General features: G+C 42.7%; 3 protein-coding genes across 7 annotated transcripts in view; 1 reads left to right on the forward strand and 2 right to left on the reverse strand.

The window, feature by feature from the left end:
- rem2 (RAS (RAD and GEM)-like GTP binding 2) overlaps positions 1-2557 on the forward strand; it is a 13814-nt gene extending 11257 nt beyond the window's left edge. For all 3 annotated transcript variants that reach the window (XM_031560373.2, XM_031560372.2, XM_031560374.2), the window contains exon 5: positions 2139-2557. In XM_031560373.2, coding sequence (XP_031416233.1) covers positions 2139-2476 — 338 coding nt within the window. In that variant the 3' untranslated portion in view covers positions 2477-2557. The remainder of the gene's footprint in view (positions 1-2138) is intronic.
- Positions 2558-8741: 6184 nt separating this feature from the next.
- si:ch211-119o8.6 (uncharacterized protein LOC556659 homolog) lies at positions 8742-11644 on the reverse strand. 3 transcript variants are annotated; one of them, XM_031559967.1, is made up of 4 exons: positions 11573-11644; positions 10887-11104; positions 10778-10797; positions 8742-10432 (listed from the first exon to the last, which is right to left on the reverse strand). In XM_031559967.1, exons 2-4 carry the CDS (start codon positions 10952-10954, stop codon positions 8958-8960), a joined length of 1563 nt encoding a protein of 520 aa, XP_031415827.1. In that variant the 5' UTR covers positions 10955-11104; positions 11573-11644; the 3' UTR covers positions 8742-8957. The 3 variants fall into 3 exon arrangements, with proteins under 3 accessions (XP_031415827.1, XP_031415828.1, XP_031415826.1); XM_031559968.1 differs by lacking the exon at positions 11573-11644 and adding an exon at positions 11277-11385; XM_031559966.1 differs by lacking the exon at positions 11573-11644 and having other exon boundaries at positions 8742-10533; positions 10887-10955.
- Positions 11645-12473: 829 nt separating this feature from the next.
- Positions 12474-20761, reverse strand: LOC105907083 (nucleolar protein 9). Its single transcript, XM_031560299.2, has 12 exons — positions 20668-20761; positions 19962-20303; positions 19608-19844; positions 19131-19355; positions 17408-17515; positions 17114-17255; positions 16826-17018; positions 16553-16693; positions 13858-13977; positions 13393-13605; positions 12787-12892; positions 12474-12700 (listed from the first exon to the last, which is right to left on the reverse strand). Exons 2-12 carry the CDS (start codon positions 20161-20163, stop codon positions 12546-12548), a joined length of 1842 nt encoding a protein of 613 aa, XP_031416159.1. The 5' UTR covers positions 20164-20303; positions 20668-20761; the 3' UTR covers positions 12474-12545.
- Positions 20762-21849: the final 1088 nt, after the last annotated feature.

Raw genomic sequence — 21849 nt, forward strand, 5'->3', positions numbered from 1 at the left:
GTGTGTATGTCTATCTGTGTGTTTTGTGCACATTATTGTCAGGGTACTCAAAAATCTCTCTTTCTCTTTTTCTATCTCTCTCTCCCCCCTCTCTCCCTTTCTCCCCACCACCCTTTCACACATCCCTCTCTCTCTCTCTGTATGGAGAGGCTAACACTGTGCCATATGTGTGGGGAGGTGCGATAACGGGGACGATGAACAGAAAAAGGGGGATGAGAAGAAAGAAAAGAAAGAGAAAAGAAAAAATGCTTGGCACATTTTCATCACAAAGAAGGTCACAATAGTACGAGGCTGTTGCAACTGTCTTGTTGCTTACAGACAGACAGAAGAGCTCTAGGTGATGAAGGTTGAGTCTGTGTGTGTTAGCGTTAGCAATGTACCACGTCTGGTCTTTCATGGGTGTGGCTCACGGCGTGGCAGGCGAGGAGAGGTGGGGAGACAGAGGAAGGGTGTGTCTTTGTGTGTGAGTGAGTGGGTGAGAGTGTGTGTTTGTGCGTGAGAGAGAGTGTGTGTGTGTGTAAAGACGTGCAGGACAACCTGTGCTGTACAAATGGGCTGGTTCACTGACAAAAATATAAAAAAAAAATGTAGAATAGTAAAACAGTGACTTATTGAAAAAGGATGCTCTTTCGATTCTCATATGGACACTTGCTTCACCTTCAAGATGCTGAAATATCAGCCACTAATTGGTATTATGACAAGCCTTTTACTGCCAACTAATTGTCCTTGTGTTTGGGAGTCTTGGGCATGTACAGCAACTTGTTTTACGTGGGTTGCAGCTGTGTGTCTTAAGCAAGTCAATTGCAAAAAGACAAGCAAAGTACTGCTGGATTTCTGCCATAATAGGTAGTGTGTCCATTTGGAGAAGACGATGCCATGTCTACCCTGGGGTGTATGTGTGTGTGTTTGTTTGTGTGGGGTTTGTGTATGTTTGTGTGTATATGGGGTGTATGAGTGTTTATTTGTGTGTGTGTGTGTGTGTGTGTGTGTGTGTGTATGGGTATATGGGGTGTGTGTATGTGTGGGTATATGGGGTGTGTGTGTGTGTGTGTGTATGTGTATGTGTGGGTATATGGGGTGTGTGTGTGTGTGTGTGTGTGTGTGTGTGTGTGTGCGTAATCCGAGTGCTGCAGTCCTCAGCAGTTCTGCGGTCTCCTCTAATGCAGACATGTAGTGTGAGAAATGGTGCACGCCTATGTTTCCTCTCCTTGTGACGTTGTGTTGTGCTCATTCAGTTACACCTGAGAAGAGAGTGAGTTATTGACTTGGCTTGTTTAAGGTCGGTATGTTGTTGGCAGTGAAGCTCACAGTGGATATCTGAAACCTCTGTGTGTGTGTGTGTGTGTGTGTGTGTGTGTGTATTTGGAATGGAACAACCAAGCACACAGAAAGGGTTTGTTGCAGCACTAAACTTGTGTGTCTTTGGTGCATAGTGTCCTGCGATGGGCTCAGAGCCATAAAGTGTATTTATGATATTGAATCAAGGGCCAGTACTGCACACAGAGGCACTTAGAATGAATAGCCAGCGTTTGTGGGGAGACGAGGCTCTGTCCGTCTTTATGATAACACGACCTGCCATTTTTATATCTCCACTCTCTGTGATTAATGTCAATCCCCACCCTGCCCACTCATCCTCTCCTCCACTCTCCTACCTCTGTCCTCTCCTCTGCTCTCTTTCTCTCTTCCCTCTTTCTCGAGCTCGGTCATACACCAGTCGATGTGCCGCGTGTGACAGTCTTGCTGAGTCAGAGAGTCAGCTGTGTCCAAGCTTAGCCAGCCACACTCACTCACTCACACACACACACAAAACACACTCATGCACACTGACACCCCAGCGCTATGCTGTCTCTATCCGTTACTGCTGCTGTGGTACCTGCTGGGGTCAGTGCAAACAGAAGGAAACCTCTCACTTAAGAGTCCGTTCTTGTTGATGTGTAAGACTGATGGTTAAAGCCTGGACTCAGAGGTGAAATTATCAACCGTGTCCCTTTGATATTCTCTTGCTCTGATCGGTCACATTCTTTCTTTTTGTTTCTCTGTGTCTCTCACTCTATCTGTCTGTCTATTTCCTCCCTATTTTTCTCTATTTCCCTCTTTCTCTCGTTCTTCATCTTGATCATTCTCTCTTTCCTATTCAGAGGCCCAGACCACTGCTGCCATGTTGGACTCTCTCTACCTGGAGCTCTCCGCCTCGCTGGACCACCGGACCTCCGACTTGCTAGATGGCGCCGTTCGGCTGGCGCGGGGCCACAGCCTGGGGCCCGACTGGCCAGACGGTCCGTCTGGGGGTGCCGGAGGCCGCCGGGAGAGCCTGACGAGCCGAGCTAAGCGCTTCCTCTCTGGTCTGGTCCCTCGCGCGCATGGTGGCCGCGAGCGAGATCGGGACAGAGAGCGGGAGAGAGACCTGAGCAGGCACCGCGGGAGCCGCATGATGAGGCAGAAGTCCCGCTCCTGTCATGACCTGAGCTCAATGTGAGGTGCCACGCACACAGAGAGAGATAAAGACAGAGAAGGGGGAGGGAAGAAGAGATAGATGGAGAGGGAGAGGGGGGGGATAAGAGAGAGAGGGGGAGGAGGAGAAAGAGCGAGAGCAAGAGAGGATGAGAGAGAGGGAGAGAGAGTGAGGGAGGGAGAGAGAGAGCGAGAAAGAGAACCGGAAAGAGTGAGAGAAAGAGAAGGAGGGAGAGAGAGAGAACGAGAGAGACAGATGCCACACACAGAGCAGACGAGTGGTGGGAGAGGTGAGGTCAGAGGTAAAAATAAAGGAAAGGGAGAAGTGATGAATAGAGAGCGTGATGGAGGATGGAGCAACCACCAGACAAGGAATTTCTCAACGGGATAAAACGAAAACAATTATATATGCTGTTCAATTCCCTTCCCAAATAAACACACACCCAGTCTCACACAAACACACACACACACACACACACACACACACACACAATCTCACACAAACACACACACACACACACACACACACACAGTCTCACACAAACACACATGCAGACATACTAATTCACACTCACAGTAACATATAGCAGGGATGAAATTAAGCTGATATATAAACTGTCAGAGGTCTTAGTATAGCCATAATATTATCCGTTTAGAAGCATGCTGTATAACAGAGTAGAGCTTGAGGTTATGAGAACCCCCCCCCCTCTTCCCTTACCCCATGGCCCTTCTCCCCTCCATCCAAGGCTCCAAGATTGTAACACAGTGTTATATTTTCTACATGGGCCTATAGCAATGGAGCTCTTACCAAGAGATGACAGTAATAGGACTGAACAACACCCCTCCCAGTGGAATGAAACAGGATCGAGTTTGGCTTTGCAGTGGAACTCTTTGTACAAAACTGGATCCCTTTATAGATATCACTAGTGCTGAATGTTTAGACAATTTGTGCGGTAAGTGACTAGACAGGAAGGAACTAGAGAATCTAAAATACCATGTTCAGGCAATACCGTTCCAAAGGTATTATTCTTTCAATAATGCATGAATTATTTTGATAGTGACATCTCAAACATGCAATGCATTTATAAGGCGCATTTATAAAATTACGGTGGCATCAGAAGCACAAATGACAAGAAATCATCCAAATGGCCTTAAAAAGGTTAGCCAAATAGTCATTCGTTATGGATCCAAACGATGAAGCAGTAGAGGCAATGGGGTGTCTGCCTATCTCCTGTAGGGAGCGTTAGCTCTATGTAGGGCGTCGGTGAGCCCTGCTGTCTGGAGTCAGTCGGTCCCATCTGGAGTGTGGTGGACACTGAAATCCTCACCTCCGCTTTCGCATCAGGCAGCTCCCATGACCTGTGAAATCTGGCCGCCACAGAGATACGGCGGAAAATGTGAAAACAGACGGCTGAGGTGGAGAGAAGAGGAAAAAGAGTGGAGGAGGAAAAAAGAGAGAGCGAGAGAGAGAGAATAAATAAATAAAGCAATATGTGCAGCCATGCAGTGGCTTCATGACCACGTTTAGAACTGATGAAAGAGCCTGTGGTTCCTATGCGACAGTGGGTAGTAGTAGGAACACTGGATGAGCAAAGATCAAATAGGAATAGGTGAAAAACGACACACTCAGAGGTCAGAGGATAGAACTACTTCCCACTGCCATACTTCATATCACAGTCTTACGGGAGAATTCATTCAAGCCACTTAACTTTACTAGCTAAGTTACTCAAATGAGTTCACTCCCCCTAGAAATAAACATGTATTTTATTTCTTTGGTCCATTTTTTTTTTTCCATTTCTCTCTTCTTTTTTTTTTAACTGTCAGCACGTTGTACATATCACAAAATAGAGCATTGCTGTGAAGGCTGGCCGCACAAGCTTATGCAACGAGGGAACGTTCTGGAAACGCTCCTCTGATGTCAACATGGCAGCATCGTTTTCACATGTGCTCACTTGTTGGTCACTGTTGCTGAATCGTCATCACTCTGTATTTGGACGAGATAGAATAAATGTGTTTTTTGCTCATAATACTTTGGAGACTCATTTGTCTCATTCATATCTCTCTGCACTAAGAAACTCAAAATACTTGAAATGCATTAAACTATACTCATAATCATGAATCAATCATAACCATGAATTAATCATTAATCACTTAATTTCCCCTGAAACCATGTAAAAACCATGAATCATGGGGGCCTTATTTTGGAGACCCATTCCCTTTATTTCTCTTTAACTTGTTGGTATGTATTTGAATTTGTAAAAAACCTCAAGATTCCAATCAGACGAAGTTTGTTCACATCATCGGCTGCCAGACAACAACTGGATGGGTCAGTGAACTCTCAGGCGAGAGGAAGCGAGTCGAGATGACTATGACAAGCGATTGTTGCTTAGCGACTGTCGTCAAGGCGATAAAGACACATGCCATGCCCCATGCCACGAATATGAATGAATTGTTTCACTACCTTTTGTATTTGGATAGATGCTTGAGATCAATGCTGTGTCATCTAAGACAGCCATCAACCAGTTGTTAAATTGAGGGTAGAGAACAACTCTGAACATCTGCCAGGTTTTAACATTTAGAGCTGCAAGTGAGAAGGAGAGTACACAGACAAAGAAAAAGAGGGTGAGAGGAAGCACAGCATTCGGTTGCAATTGATTTATTGTCTTGTCTGAAAGAGTTCAGCACAACAGACAGGCCGTATTTATCAACCTGGATGTCCATGGCCACTGGGACTACAGAGATAGGACGCCAGCCTGTGGCCTAGCTAAATGAGGCATATAGTGCCCTTACTGGGGAAAGAAAAACACAGAAAAGAAGACCTAAATGTACATGCCCAGCTCAAAATAAAGTGTAGGTTAATTGAAACTTTAAATGAGCTAACAGTCAATAGCCTTGTAAACACCAACAACAGTGTGCAGACATAAATACAAGTTAGCTAACTGATTTCAGTGACCTATTTGGCATCACCAGTTCATTTATATAGTGAATAGACCTGGTGGCTGGCAGGAATGGAAGGTATGTTTATCTTCCATTTGCGTGAAAGTGACAGGCCTGCCATTAAAATGAATGTGAAATTAAACCAATATGAATTTTCAGTCAAGTCAATTGCAAATAAACAGGCAAATATATTGACTCCAGTCAATTCAGACAGTATTTTACATAAAGATGGCTTTTATTTAATCTTTTAATAAACATATTTACAAAAATAAGAGAGAATGTGTCATGTATAGAGTAATATTTTCATCACTGGTAGTCAGAGCTTGGACTGTTCATAGTCATGATGCAATACCTTTTTAGACTTCATAAGGTCACTTTGCCTGTGCCATTCTCCTCCATTTATCTCAGATTAGCACCGCACACAAATGTGAAAGCTTCCACACTGAAAAAAAGGAGTAGCTTAAGCCCCACGCCTGAACCAGCACTGATGGTACTCAGATAAACGGTGCAAAAATCCCTGCTGAACACACATAATTCCCACTAGTGCTGCTAATGCTTTGGGCAACCGGGGACATTTAGCGGGCAAAGAGGCAGGACACATCTACATGCAAATACTCTTAATAGGGATTAATTGTTGACCGAGTGACAAAAGGGCAGTTATATAGTTTCCACTGTTAAACCAGGTCAAGAGAAAATGTCTTTAACCAAAGGGAAATTTCGGGATTTTTCAACCTGGGCCCTATTTTTAGAACTTTTTACGGTCCAAACTTTTGCTAAGGACAATTAACGATTGAAATCAGTCCAGGATTGAGTAAGTACACCGACTGCAAAACAGATATACAATGTAATCCCATTGGGCAAGCATTCACATCAAAGTAAACTGCTTGTTTTCGATACTGATAGACTAATAATGTTATTATAAGTGTCTGACCACAAGGAAAGGGTCCCTACAGAGATATACCGATCAATATTTACCTCAATAACTGTAAAAAATGACTTTCTATAGTTATTTCTTAAATTTTCTTTACAACTAGAAATGTAAAGAAAGAGACGTAAACAGACACAGGTCCATCTTTGTTGGGATCCTTTCCATGTTGTCAGACACTTATAATTACACTATGAGACTGTCAGTGGCTTAAAAAAGCGGCGTACCTACATTACATTGTACAGCTGTTTTGAGGTTGCTGGTTATAGCGTTCTAACTCAATACTGGACCAATTCCGGTCGTTTTGTCCCTGGTCATACTTTTGACCCAAAAAGATGGGAAAATATGAGCCCAGGTAAAAAAATGAGGTTTTCCTTTAATGACTGCAATTGTACAGTAACACAATCGAAATGGGATGACTAACGCTTGAAAACCCTTGGCAAGAACATATGTTAAGATATATAATTCATGAAAAATACATTGAGTGAAAATATTTTTTCAGATTTAAAAGGTAAATATTTGCACATGCTCCATATCAATACGCTGCCATCTAGTGGATTTTTACAGGCATGAGATATCACATAAAGATCCATCTTAAAAGGTATAGTTTGTGATTGTAATCCCATACACTTTTTGTCAAATTCAGTGAAACGGCCCTTTAGCTGTCCGTTCAGTGTTCAGCGATCCAAACAACTCCAGTGTTTGTACACAGTCCTAGCCCTGTAAATGGGAAACATTTGGCATACAAATGTCTGACAGAAAACACTGTACATGCTGTTGCCTCTCTGTAAGGGGCTGTCCAGTATTAGACGACTCCAGCCTACTCTCTAAATGGTAAGAGTCACTCCACACTATCCGTTACTTATGTTACACGCCTCCAGACCCCCAACTCCACATACGTCTTACTAGGCAACACCTTTCACCTCCGCTTGTGATGCATGGCCAAAAAACATGGTCTTTTAACTCGACCTCCCCCCTGTTCTTCCACTAGATCACAACAATTTAGTACACACACAAACAGTTATACTTCAGATGACCAGTACTGATCAGGTGTTCTTACTTTCAATTGCAGATTTTACAGATTTATTAATCAAAGTGTTTATACGCCTGTTTTATTCATACATTTGCACTCAATATACAGTAAGTCCCCTCCTATTCTCCTCCTTTATGGCTTTCTCTCTCCCTCACTCTGCCCTTGTCATCCCTCTGCCTCTCTCTTGGGCTGGGACTCAGGCAGATGGGCACCCCTTTTGGGCTAGGTCCTGCTGATAGTGTCAACAGAGCTTTCTTTATCACTGTTACCATGTGGCCTCAGGCACTGTAAATCACCTAGAGACAATTCGAATTTGGATTTAAACATTCCATAATTCAGCGGACATACACCCACTGTTCTTTTGGGTCCCACTACAGAACTACTCCTTGTGAAAATCCACTGGAAAATCTGTTAGAATGATGATTTCTGTGGCCTTAGAAAAAAGACCTGCTGACCGATTACTGCGCTGCAAAATAATGATTTTTGTAAATCCTGACCTTTCCATTCGACTCAGTCAGAATCCTCCAATTCTCCAGAGTGGCTTACTGGAAGCCGGTAAGCTAAGTTGCAATCAAGCACTGAAGTACTAAAAGAACTAAAAGGGGGGAATTACAGTTGAAGTCTTGTGAAGGAAGTTACAAAAGAGGGAATATACAAAAGAGATGGCAAAAGAGGAAGAGAATAAGACAACAGTATAACGAGCAGCTCATTTGAAAATGACAACAATTAACCACACGTGTACACACTACTATGCAAACTAAAACAGATTTAGCCTGGGCAAAACTACAGTTGCTTAAAATTTGATCTTAACGGCAAGCCTGTTTGTGGAGTTCCTGCTTCTCCTCTTCCACACATGAGGATTTGACATGGTTCTTATTCTCACCTCACAGACAGTTCCTATATATTAAATGTAAATATCACTCACCTCACAAAAACGAATTTTCTTTTCATTTATGTCAATGTATATGATGGCAGATGAAGCAGTATGTGTCACTACAGCCCCCTACCTTCTGCAGCTATACGAATCTGCTCTTTGCTGCCATCTAGTGACTTAATTCATTTACACCTTGCAATACGCATTGGCTTGAATGCTCAAAACCATGTGCTACACCCATTTTTATGAAAACACCCCACCTACAATGTGGACCACTGCAAACAGTTACTCTAATGTGACCTCATGAACCAGAATGGCTAATGACCTCCGAGGTTTTCACTCCCAAAGCAATCTCGATAAAGCATGCAAGCCAGTGGGCCTGGGGAAAGTTTGCATACAAAAGACACGAAGGGTCAGGCAACAGACCATTTTAATGGGGGAAAAAAACTACATACACCATCAAACAAGTGCCGGTGGCCTTGATTTTAGTTTAAGATAGTTTAAGATTTCATTTAGATTAAGCATAAAAACAGATCAGTGAAGAATAAATCCAGAATGTTGGTCATGGGGCATGCCATTTCACAGATTGGATCAAAACAAAACTATCATTGACATCCTCTTTGGGATTTCTCTAATACTACCTTAATCTTGTCATAACAAATCCTTCCCCTCAGTCTTTACCCAAGCAAGGCCACGCTCCTCTAAGTGGAATGGAATGGGGTATGTGTTAGAACATTTCAGCTCTGCTTGAGCGAAGATACAGGCCTGGCCTTGTTGCAGAGGGTCAACCTGTTTGCGTGTTTGGCCTGAGAGTGTTTTTTCAAGTACGCAGCCGAGCCGAACGTCTTCTGGCAGCCGGTGCAGCTGTACCGCACCGGACCCAAGTGATTCTTCATATGCACAGCCAGGCTAGAGCTGGAGCTCAAGCTCTTGCCGCACTCTGTGCAAACGTATGCCTTCTCACCCGAGTGGATCTGACAGTGCTTTCTGAACGTGTCCCTTCGAGTGAACGTCTTCCCGCAGTCACCGCAGTCAAAAGGACCCTCAGTGAAGTGGGTAAGAAAGTGCGACCTTAGCGTCTCCACGGTGTAAAACCCCTTTGCACAATGAACGCAGCAATGCGACCTCTTCTCAGCATGGGTCTCCTGGTGCTTTTTCAACCCTGCTTGTCGTGCAAAGCTCTTCCCGCACTCTGTGCAGTGGTAAGGCTTGTCATCAGAATGGACCTTCTTATGGCTGTTCAGAGCAGTTGAATGATGAAAGGTTTTCTGGCAGACGGAGCATATGTAAGGCCTTACATCCATGTGGATTCGCTCGTGCTTTTTCAAGTCGCCAGACGAGACGAAGTCCTTTCCACAGTGACCGCAGGGGTAGGGCTTTTCCCCCGTGTGAATCCGCTGGTGCAGTTTGAACGAGTTGGCATGCCTGAAGCATTTGCCGCACTCTGCGCATTTGTGAGGCGTCTCGGAGGAGTGGATTCTCAGGTGCGACTTCAGGTGGTCCATGCGCCTGAAACCAAGGCCACACTTGGAGCACCTGAATGGGCGCTCGTTGACATGGACGACCTGGTGCTGCTTGAGGTCTAACATTCGCAGGAAGGACTTCCCGCAGGCCTGGCAGTAGAACTGCAAGTCACCCGTGTGTCTGCCCATGTGCACCTCCAGGTCCCGCTTTGTGATGTAGCTCCTGCTGCACTGGGGACATGGGAAGGGCCTCTGGCTCGTGTGCGACAGCTTGTGAACCCTGAGCGAGGACGCCGTCACAAACGCCTTGTCGCACTCGCCGCACTGGTGCTCTTTCACACCGGCATGTCTTTTCTTGTGGAGAGTCAGAGCCGATTTGCGACCGAAGCCGACCCCGCACAGGCTGCATAGGAAAGGCTTGTCCCCGGTGTGGGTGCGCGAGTGCGACACAAGGCCACTCGGCCTGGTGAACTTGGCTGGGCAGAGGGCGCAGCAGAACAGCTTCTCTCCAGTGTGCAGACGCAGGTGTAGGGTCAGCTCATGCTTGCTGGCATAGCTTTTCCCACATGCCGTGCACTCGTGAGGTTTAGACAGATGGTGGACGTGGACGTGTGCTTTGAGTTCCCCGGCGCTCCTGAAGGTCTTCCCACACTCTGGGCAAAGGTTAGACCGCAATCCCCCTGATGTCAGCTCTGATGATGAGGTCAGACTTTCATTGGGCAGAGTACTGTCTCCATCAGCCTGGGAAGCTATATAATCAATAGACTCACATTTGATCTCGGTTGGGGCAGCTCTGAAACACTCCTGCTGGACTGCTTTGATTTCACGGTCTTGTTCCTCTTCCTTTACGCTAAAATACAACAGGAATGACGTGGACAAAACATAGAGGAAGAAAAACAAGTACCGCAATGTACAAGAAAGGCTCAAAACATTTCCACCACAATGTTATCTTAAAATGGTAAACAATTGTGGTATTGGCATAATATATTAATAATTGTAGCATTGGTATATATATAATGCAAGTATTCAATTTTACATAAATGTATGCATGTATTCTGGAGCAGAATATGTGCAGTCAGAAAAATGCTGCTCACCCATTTGCTCTTGGCTCGGTCTAAAAGATGAGAGATCACAGGAATATAAACACAAGCAGAGATATGCCATTTTGAAATAACACATAGCTTATAAGTGGTTGATACCCACCTTAAAACAGTCCATTTTGTCTGTTTGCAGCTCACGTTTACTTGAGTAATGGGATGGAATTCTCTCATACTTCTTGGTTTCACACTTAACCATTATGTTTATATTTCCAGAATAACGTGGCTCTTCCCAGTTGATGCCACACTATTTGACACTATGTTGAAAGTCAATTCTCAATTCATCAGCTTCACTGCACTCTGTTGGTCTTAAAGGGTGCTCTCCTGTGAGTTTAGTAGAGATAAAGAAACAGCTGACACATTCAGTTGCTCACACAGTGGCCTAAACACGTACAGGTGGACTCAACACGTAGGGTGTGTGATTAAACATGTATTACCGTGTTTTTAATCAAGCCAATCCAGATTACTTGTCATATTTGCATAAAAAAAACATTACCTTTTTTGTTTAGGCCTGACTGAATATTGACGGTGAGAACTAGTCTAGGGCAGTTCTAGGAATCCCATAAAACAAACCTATTTCAGAGATTACCGGGCAGATCAAGGGACGTGTGTAGCCACTTTATCTACGTGTCCATGGCTATTTGTACAACTCCTTCACGATAAAGTCAACAACCCAGATCAGCTTTGTGGTGACATTGCAAAGTAAGACAACACATGTTTGAAGTAAAGACCGTTTAGTAAAATAAATCTGTTTCATATATCTGTTCATCAATCCGTTGCACGTGTTCTTACCTTGTGAACTGCCTCTGCTCATTTGAAACAGCAGGCTTTCTGACATGTATGCCAATTAAACAGCAATCTTGTTCGTCACTGACTTTTTAGATGAAAAGACACGCCCACATCCTATGGAGTTAGAATAGATTCTAAATCCACAAATAAATGTCACGCGATTCAAGAATGTATTCACAAAAGTATTTATCAAAACATAATTCTTTGTCTGTTAAGTTTCAGTTAAATTAAGTCTCACTTTCTGCCAACTCAGTGTATATGCTAATACAGCTGAATATCGATTATCTTAGCGTGTGATTTATATGTGAATTAGTCTAGGAAATACATTTGTGAATCGCTTGACATTTATTGGCGAATCACGAATACATTTGTGAATCGCGTGACATTTATTTGTGAATTTAGAAACTATTCGAACTCCATGGTCTACTCATCAGCGTCCCTCCATGGCACCAGGACGTATATGACAGACTGCATCGGAAACGCCGAAATAACGGCAAATCTGTCCAATCCTGTGCTCCACATAGTTTACACCTTTACTATTCCTGCACTGGCTTTATTTGTATATAGCACCACTACAGCCACTGAGGTTAATTCTCTCGTTGTCCTGGGAAGACAAAAATCTTTTATGCTGGCTCGATTTTGTATTATCTTTTTTTTAACTACTTAAAACATTTACTACAATGATACGTATAATAGCATTAAGGCATACATAATAAATACTAGGTAGGTTCCAGTACTGAGCTAAGGAGTACAGTCAAAGTAAATGTTATCGGACATGATCAGGTGTTTAAATAATACATGTATGGTGTGTAAAGGATCACATTAAATCCTACATAAAAAGGAGACTACTACACTGTGATTTTACCCATAACCACTGTCTGCATTAAGACCATGATCACTAATGTAAAACATAAGACACAGGGGCGTTTATTGTGGATAAAAAACTTCTTAAGATGGATACAAAAAAGTAATAATGTCACTCAAGAAGGTCACTAAACATCTTCCTCTTCTTCGAGTCCCCTGTTTGAATTTCCATCCAATGAGCCTTTCTCTTGCCAAAGTGCGCCAGCCCGAACTTGGGCCAGATGTGTCGCCCAAACTGATCTGACCTTAGCTGTGTTTCACTGGGAACTGAAAGAGAGGGAAAGAGGGGTTAATTATATTCTAATTTGTATGTAATATAGAGTATAAAAGCACTGTACTTCCAACCCCCTCACCAAGTTCCTGTGCAATGCTCTGTCTTTGGCTCACAGTGGCACTATTCCACACGGCCTCCAAAAAGCGGCTCCCGTACCTAGAGCAGGCCAGCTGGACATAGGTTCCCTACAGAGAGAAGGAATCAACTTCAGCAGGAAGAAACATATATGCCTCAGTTACGTCACAACACGCAATAATGGCTGTCTAGTTCCACTGAAGTTTCAGTCATCTTTTTAGTAATCAGAGTCAAAAATGGAAGCTCTCTCAGTTAGAGGCCTAAAGGAGGAGTGTTTGTCTATTCTTTTCAGTTGCTGGCAGGAAGGTTGCTCCCCTGGCTGTTCCCATATCCTTACGTAGCTACCGCCACACATGAATCTTTGATGAACCCACAATGTATGACTTATTTAACCAATTACACCATTTGAGCTGTTGATATTGATGTTCTCGTATTAGCCAAAATCCTCAGGGCCCAATTTGGATTAAAATTATGTAAACATTTGGAATTTCGAACTTTCCACAGAAAGTGAGTACACTTCTTCAACACGGCTTTATAATTACCTCCTGAATTACTGATCAAATCTTGGATCTGACACTGAGTGGTGATTCTGGATGCAGTGCTTTTTTACCTCAATTTTCCTCAGGATTTTGCCCTTGCCCTTGTCACTACATGTGGTCACCAGAGCCTGCATCGCGTGGCTCCCTAGCTGGTGGGAGCCAAGGGCGAGGAGTTCCGCAGGACTCAGGCTGTGAAGGCTGTTCATGAGCAGGGAGCGGTCTTTGAATTTTGCCAGGGACTGCACCAAACAGGAGCCATGATAGCATATGGCCTCTAGGGGGCGCTACAAAGGAAACCAGACAGAGATATGTTTGATACATTTACGTTAGATGCTTTTATCCAAAGCGACTTACAGTTCAATACAGGTATATATTTAACTCAGTATATGTGTTCCCTCAGTATCGTACCCATGATGTTGGGGCTGTGAGCACCTTGCTTTACCAGTTGAGCCACAGGAACAGAGAATCAACCAGATGCGATTACAGTCTTTTTCATTAGCTATATGTCTTGTGTATTCATGTGTGTTTTTGAATACCTGCGGAGGCGGGTCGCCCTCTGCTGTCTCTGTGGGGTAGCACAACTCATAGGCGTATAAGGACAGAAAGAGAGGGAGAGAGGAGGTGTGCCGGGATGCAGGCTCATTACAGTGGAACGCCTGGAGGGAGGTGTGGAAAGAGAAGATAAGGCTATTGCAACCGATAAACCCCAGAGATACATATAATTAGTCATGTCAAAAATATGGGTATGTAGTTTTAATGATAACTGCCTGTCAGTAAAAGAACTTGGGACAGCCCACTGGAATCATGATAAATCTTCTATATAACAAAATAACAAAGGTGTCAAGAATCATAGCTGGAAGTCATCTACTTTACATTCAAAGAATCAACATTATGAATTTGTTATGTTCACTGGTGATGCTTTCAAAATACCAGAAGTTTGGTAGTGTGACAACCCTACACATAACTGCTGTGACATTTATTTTAAGGGAACAAGAAGGAATGTAAAGATGTCCAAGCTATTCTACATATCTAGATGTAGCCTTAAGGTGCCAGTATGGTACTCAGACTCCGTTACGGATGGGCGGGCGGACGGATAGGACGGACTAATTAGCATTTCTGTTGCCTTTATGGTTCTCCGAAGGCTGGGGGTGCTGAAAACAATTCACCGCCAGAACAGTAGGTGGAGAAGTGTTTTTTTGTTGAAGACACGTTACTTTGTAGCGTCTTTGTAAGTTAGAAATCGTCATTGTTTATCACCCTCCTCTCACGTGTGACCCTCCTACCAGCTGTCACTAGTCAGACGATAAGTGCAGCAGGTGTAGTCACATGATATTAAACTTCAGAGTGTGTCTAATGCTATATAACCACCTGAAAGGGCAAACTTATCTTTATCATGGTAGGTATTATTTGTGGGGAAAATAGTAGCACTCTATAACAAAATGATATCCTTATATATCAAATATACACTATAGAAACTATTAAAAAACGATTCCATGAAATGAATACGTTCTTATTGACACATCTTTTAAGGACGGCCACAGAGCTTTAAAACGAAGTGTTTATAAGTTACATTATTCAAAGGTGGAAGGTTGGTCAGTAATCAGCCTAGAGAGATAACTGAACAAAACTCTACTCGCTTGCCTCACGGGTGCAATACCATATGCCTTTTAATCATATTTGATAGAATGAAGGACAAATGAGTTGTGAATATTATCACCGAGTTTGAAAAGTATTGGTCCGGTAATAGCCGAGTGACAGCTGTGTTTTCTGTGTGTTTTAAGCAAATACAATGTGTGTGCGCCGACTTGCGTAGAGGCCGAGAGCGGTATTGCAGAAAAATTATAGCTGCAACATATTGAAAAAAAATAACTCCATTTTTTGGAGCTGTAAACTTAGTTCAAAATGTTGAATTATAAACTATGAACTGAACTAGTTCATTTTAAAATGTGTGAACTATGAACTGAACTAGTTCATGTAGAAAGTGAACTTTCCCAACACTGGAACATGTTTGCTTCATATAATGCAGAAGTTTGTTTTTGAGAGTAAATTAAATCACTTTGTGCACTTAACGTTTTTTTTTTTAAAAGAAACTGTCATCTGGAGAGTTTAAAACGACACTTAATGAGGGGAAATGTACTGTATGGGGATATTCCTGTCGGATGGCATCATAGTCAATGCGGATTCTAATGAGGCTGTTTGATATGTCCAATGTAAGAAGCTTTAATGAAATATGTTCGATGCCATCCTCTTTTTCCACAACAACATGGATTAAACCTCGATGGTTGGACTATGTAGATAGTTTTATAACGAACGTGGCCGTGTACTTACATTTTTGTGTGAAAAAAAAAATGATCTTCAATGGTAAGACTTGTTTTATTCGTGCCTCTTCTGGTGTAGCATATAACGTGAGTTTTATTTAGGCATATACAGATGCCTAGCGTGTGTAATGTGTAGGCCATTTCATTCCGTTCTTGCAATGTGAATAATTTAATTTCAATATGCTTATCTCCCTCTTGTGCGTTTAACGGGGCTTGTTTGTGTGAGCGACTAAATATTTTACTTGCTGTCGGGCGTTTTTAAGAATAAAATAACTTCACATTTAGGATAACAGCCTTCTTCCTGTTGCGGGAATTTGTTTGTGTCCTAGCCGTGACAACGCGATTACAGGCAGCAAATGCATCATAAAGCAAGTTTAAAAGAAATGAACTGTATGGAGATATTTCTGTCAGATGGCATCATAGTCGAAGCAGATTCTAATGAGGCTGTTGGATATGTCCCATGATATGATATGAATGAATATGTCCAAAGGTTGTTTGGACAAAATATTTTAATTGCTGTCTGCTCCTGCCGGGCTCTGGCACTACTCTGTCAGATGCTGGCGCTCATGTGGGTTTTAAATATGGCGGTATTGTGATAGGGAATGAAACAGGAAACGCGAGGTCCAGAAATGTGAGATTCCGGAAATGATGTCGTTTGGAAATGATGTCGTAGCGGACCAATCACGGCCAAGGGGTATCCGTCGCTGTACAGCACGTCATGACGGATCGACAGGAATTTCAACGGTGCACGGGAGAGCTCTCCGAGGGCCCCGGAGATGACGGAGAGGGCGTTCCAGGGCGTTCCATCTATGTGTAGGCCCTTCCCATGTGTCCGTAAACGTGTAGTACGGAGTACCATATAAGCGCCCTTACAGAACCTACTTTGGGTCACTGTTATAGTGATATGTCTCACCTGTAGGAGGTGCTGTAACATGGGTCCCTGCGTCTCCTCTCGCTCCGCACAGCTCTTTGCCAATTGGACCACCACACCCATGTGACCTGCAGCCATGATGGCCTCCAGACCCTCCACCATCTCATTAAACAGTTTAGGGAACTAAAGAAGAAGAAAAAAATTATTATATCATATTAATAATAATTTCATGAATGGTGTTTTACATGACTACCGATATCAATGTATGAGGGACTTAAGTCATATTGTTGACATAGAATGAAGTTCATACTATACCACTTTTAGGTTAGCAGAGGCTGCTATTAGTCTTTGTATGGGGAAATTTGCAATGGGATGGAGGGCAAGGTCCACAAGCTTCGTTTGCAGGTGGCTTTTGTACAGATCACGGAGCAAGGCCTTGTGGGACAACTCTATTACTGTTTCAAGCAGACGACTTGAGGTCGGGTCTTTAAAAAACACCAAAAGTGGACTAAAAAAAGACAAGAGAGAAATGGTAGTGGTTAGATTTTGACTGTGCATTTTTTACAAGAAATTAAAATATGTGCACTCCACATTTGATCTAACCTGACTCCGGGAGCAGAGCTGATACCACTCAGATATCCCATGATGCCTTTGGTCATCTGCTTTAGAAGCTTTGGTCTCTTTCTGTGACAAACTACCAGCATTGTCTGGAGGACTGGGCAGGCATTGGAGTCAGTTACACACACTGGGAATGAGACACAAACACCTTAGGCATATGCAGAGTCCTGTAATTCAAACATTATGGTTTCATGTCAAAGCTGGAGATTACAAAGGCACCTGGCAGTGCTATCCTTGCCATTATTACTCTCCATAGGTATCGGTTTTGGATGGACATACCATTGATGTTCTCCATTAAACAAGCTGAAAGGTTCTTCAGCTCCATCCAGAAAGAGACTGGCGCTTCAAAGTCTGTCAGTGGGGGTGCAGCATTCTTATCCTTTCTCCCTAAAACATATCCATCATAATTGAAGAAAAATAAACATGTAAATATTTCTCACTGTTTCTTACTATACACTAACAAACCACTGATATCCATATTGGTTTCCTGTATGAGCTGCTTCTTTGGCCATGGACTATCATGTGTTGACCATAGTTGACCATAGGGCTGGGCGGTATGACGGTATATACCGTGCAACGGTAGAAATGTGTCTACCGGGAGAGATTTGGCCATACCGTTTCAACCGCGGTATACTCTTATTTTGAAATCCAATCGATTTATTTTTGGATAATGACCTCTGAACTATACTTCATCCCTCTTATTATACAGTAACTCGCCAAAACAATAGACATTCCTCCAAAAATACCTCTTTAACGATTTTGTAGCCGTTTTGTGATTTCTGCTGAGAAATAAAATAGAATTCTAAAGTTTCTGGTGTTGCGTAGTAACCCATTACTTCGCGTTACGTTAAATGACCGGACTACTTGCGGAATGATATGAAAGATGGTCAGCTGTCATTACATTTTCGCAGCAGTGAAAATAAAGAAATTACAGACCTGCGAACGTTTGGGTGGCCCATTCAAATCAACGGAACTTTTTTGAACATTCTGAAGAGCCGTATAATACGATACCCAGTACAATTTTTAAGCACATAACCTGCAAGGACTGTCATGCCTACTTGTTGAGTAATCCTCGACTGTTGGGCAAGATTCAATATACTGAAAAATATGGACTGAAAAGTGTCTAGTGTAGGCATTTATTTTTCAGTATTTCAAAGTGAATGAGCTGTGAGAGCACAAGAACAGTGAGCGTCTAGCAGCGATTATCATATACATGTATGTATGTATGTCAACGACGATTACGGCCAAACCAACGAGATTCTAAGTAATATGGAGACAAAACTTTTTTTGGTACTCCACGTAGATCACAAGCCCTTGAATATAAAAACGACTCAGTGAAATCGGTTGAGAAATATAAACGCTATCTATAGTGCTTTTTATCCAGAAAAACTGCAGCTCCATCATTTACTTGCGTCTGTTTACAGACCAGTCATCACCTCGTCATCACGTTAGCACGTCGCAGCAACGGGCTGAGGCGGTCAATGGAGCGTCTATGTATATATGTCTATGTGTAATGGCCAACTTCTTAATTTTTTTAATTTTAATATGTGGCCATATAAAGAAAATATTTCATCATTATTGCGTTAACATATGGACACACATTGAAAAGAAAGTTTTAACACTTGAGTTATCTTCTGAAAGTACATTTAGAACCACTGAAACATAAGCACTGGACTAAATGCCACAGAAAGATTTTTCCTTTTTCTTTTTTTTTTTACATACACTTTGCATTTATTTTACTATTTAAAGATTCAATGGATACTGGCCACTATTGCTTAGGCCAATAGCCTATTGAGGCAGTATTGTTTCTGCACCTTAGTGTTCTTAAGGGTCAATAAATAAATGTCTGTGGACACATTTCGCCACCGCTGAAGTGTCCTCTTTTTCAAAAACCCAAATCTGGTCACCCTACGTATAATAAACCGTGATATAAAATTACGAATACCGTGATAGAAGATTTTGGTCATATCGCCCACCCCTAGTTGACCATATCTTTACTTACCTGGACGGGAGTCAGCACGTGCAGGAGCCACACACCCTGCCAACACGTGCACCAGAGTGCGCATCACATGGGAGCCGTGTGTGTTTCTGATGAACTCCAGGATGTTCTCTCTGACCACGTTACACATGGACAGCACCTGCTCCTCCAGTATTCCACAATCCTCTGCCTCCTTGTCCTCACCGCCATCTGTGGTAGCAGGCTCCTCTTGCTCAGAGGGACTGTTGTCTAGGAGACATGGAGAGAGCTTGCTGCATATAATAATTCTGTCAAATCCACTCACAAGAGAAAAAGAATGACAGCACATGAATTTATGTAGTTATATCACTTAAGCCTACCACTATATTGTGTTACATTTCTAGTGCGAGAAGGTGATATACATACAGTTTGAAAACAGACTCTACACACAAGCTCACAAAACACTTTTAGACACTTTCATTGGGTTTGTTTACCATCACCCAGTAAGCCTCTGTGCCTCACCTGTCCATCTGGACATCTGTCTCAGGGCGCTCTCCATTACGTGTCCTCCACAGCGGTCACATGACACAGCTCTGAGCCCTGACCCGTCCTCCCCACCAAGTGCTGACAGGACTTGCCCAACCTGAGCAACATTGGCAAAGGGCAGCAGCTTCTGAAGGGCGACGCTGCCCGTCATGCCCATGGCAACCATGATGGCCTGTCCCTCCATCTCTCTCAGCACATTGTCAACAAATAGAACTAAAGCACAATAACGGAAAAAATGACTATTATAAACCAGTTTTGCATTTATTAGGTGTTATTTAAAAAAAAAAAAAGGCTACGTTGCCACAGACACCCTCCCCTCAACTGACTTACCTTTCTCCTCATCCTCATTGAAACCCTCACTGAGCATGTCGCTAACTCTCCGAAAGTAGCCCACAGTTTGGGCATCCAGGTGTTTCCTCTCACCTCCCGCTGGGCTACTCTCGCCTTTTCGCTTCTCTCCATTTCCAGACCACTTCTTTTTGCTGCCATCTTTCGGTTGCTTCTTTGAACTTACTTCCATCTTCTCCACCATGTCTAACTGATTTTTCTTTGTATATTCACACCGGGCGACAATGAACAGAAACAGCACATGAATACCCAGTTGGTCAAAGGTTCCTTGCGATGTCTACAATCATTTCCTTCCTGGATATGCGGCATACAAAAGTGTCGAATCTGCGAATTCAGGAGTTGGTCAGGTCCGCAGACTATGACAGTGAAGTAAATGATCAAATGTGATAAAGACCCTTCAAAATTAACTCGTACGACTATCGTGAAATGTAGGGTTAACACCTGAACAACGGTATAATGTGGACGACAATAATTATGATTAATCTTGATTTAATGCTACGATAACTGCTTTGCCTACAAGTGTTATCAAGTCTACGAAACGCTATTAAAGACCACATATTTTACTATTGCAACAGCAAACAGCTACAATAACACATAATCACAGATCTTTGATCTAATAATTATCATTAACACAGAAACGAGTTAGTTTACGTCTCAATGTTTTAAAGAAATGTACAACACCACTCACATGTTTTCGTGCTCGCGTAGAAATGACGTATTAGGTCGCATGCAATGTACGTCATACAACTTTTGCGCTCCCTGCTGTCCAAGCAGTGTTGTATCAGAATTTGAGCTATTCATGATATTTTATGACAGAAAATGTGAAGATGGAGTGATTTAAACATAACAGCCTCTGTTTTACAGATGATTAGATGACACTAAAGCCAACAGCATTAAAATGGTGTAGTAGACTGTCTAAATACATTCGTTGCAATAGCCTATTTCTGACAATCTATTCATAAAGTTTCAAATCAAAAATGTAGCACCTGTCTATCTCATCATTTATCCTTCTTTTGAAATTAGAATGTCCCTAGGTACATTTTAAACCTGTGACACCACAGAAGGCAATGATTCGATTTTGCAACCATAAGATTTTGCCCACTAGGTGGCACTAATTACTATATTTCCTTACTATCCCCTGCTACACGAGGTCGATTTTGTCCATGTGAGTTCGGCATTGATGTGGACCTATATTCCTCGCCTTTTGTGTGAACTACAAATTATTCTTAGTGATTTTTCAACACAAATAATAAAAAAAACATTTGTTTTTCATCAACATATATTCTTGCCATCCTTGGGATCAATTTCAGTTTAAAAATATGATATGGAATGATTTAACTTTTTTTCATTTTTGAAATTGTGGTATGCCCACCCAGTTTTCCTCCCTACATGGTGTCTTTACCCAGACGCTGTGTGTCACAAAGCCAGGAGGGTTCACAGGAGTTATGAAGCAGTGCAAAGCATTTGAAAACATTATAACTTGATCTTCTTGACAGCCAGACTATTAACTGTCATCACTTAATGACTAACATAATTTACTAACATCATCATTTGATGACTTACAAAGTTTCATGTGCAGAGCCCATTAGGGGCATGTGCATACTGATTTAACTGATTCTTCAGAACATAAAAATAAAGACACACTGTGGTTCTTTTCTTTCCTTTTCAGAAAATTAGCCAGTTTAGGTGAAGAGCTGCTGCAGTGTATGGAGTCATCAGCACAAGGTCACCAGGCAGAGACCGATGCATGCTTCTCTCCGGCTGGAGCCATTAGAGCCATTGATCGTGCAGTCAGTCCCGAGGGAGCTGGGCTTTCTGCTCGGCTCCGCAGGCCTATTTCCGTGTGCCCCGGCCAGCAAGGGAGAAGCCA

The sequence above is a fragment of the Clupea harengus genome, chromosome 22 (genome assembly GCF_900700415.2).
Source record: "Clupea harengus chromosome 22, Ch_v2.0.2, whole genome shotgun sequence".
Taxonomy (NCBI): Eukaryota; Metazoa; Chordata; class Actinopteri; order Clupeiformes; family Clupeidae; genus Clupea; species Clupea harengus.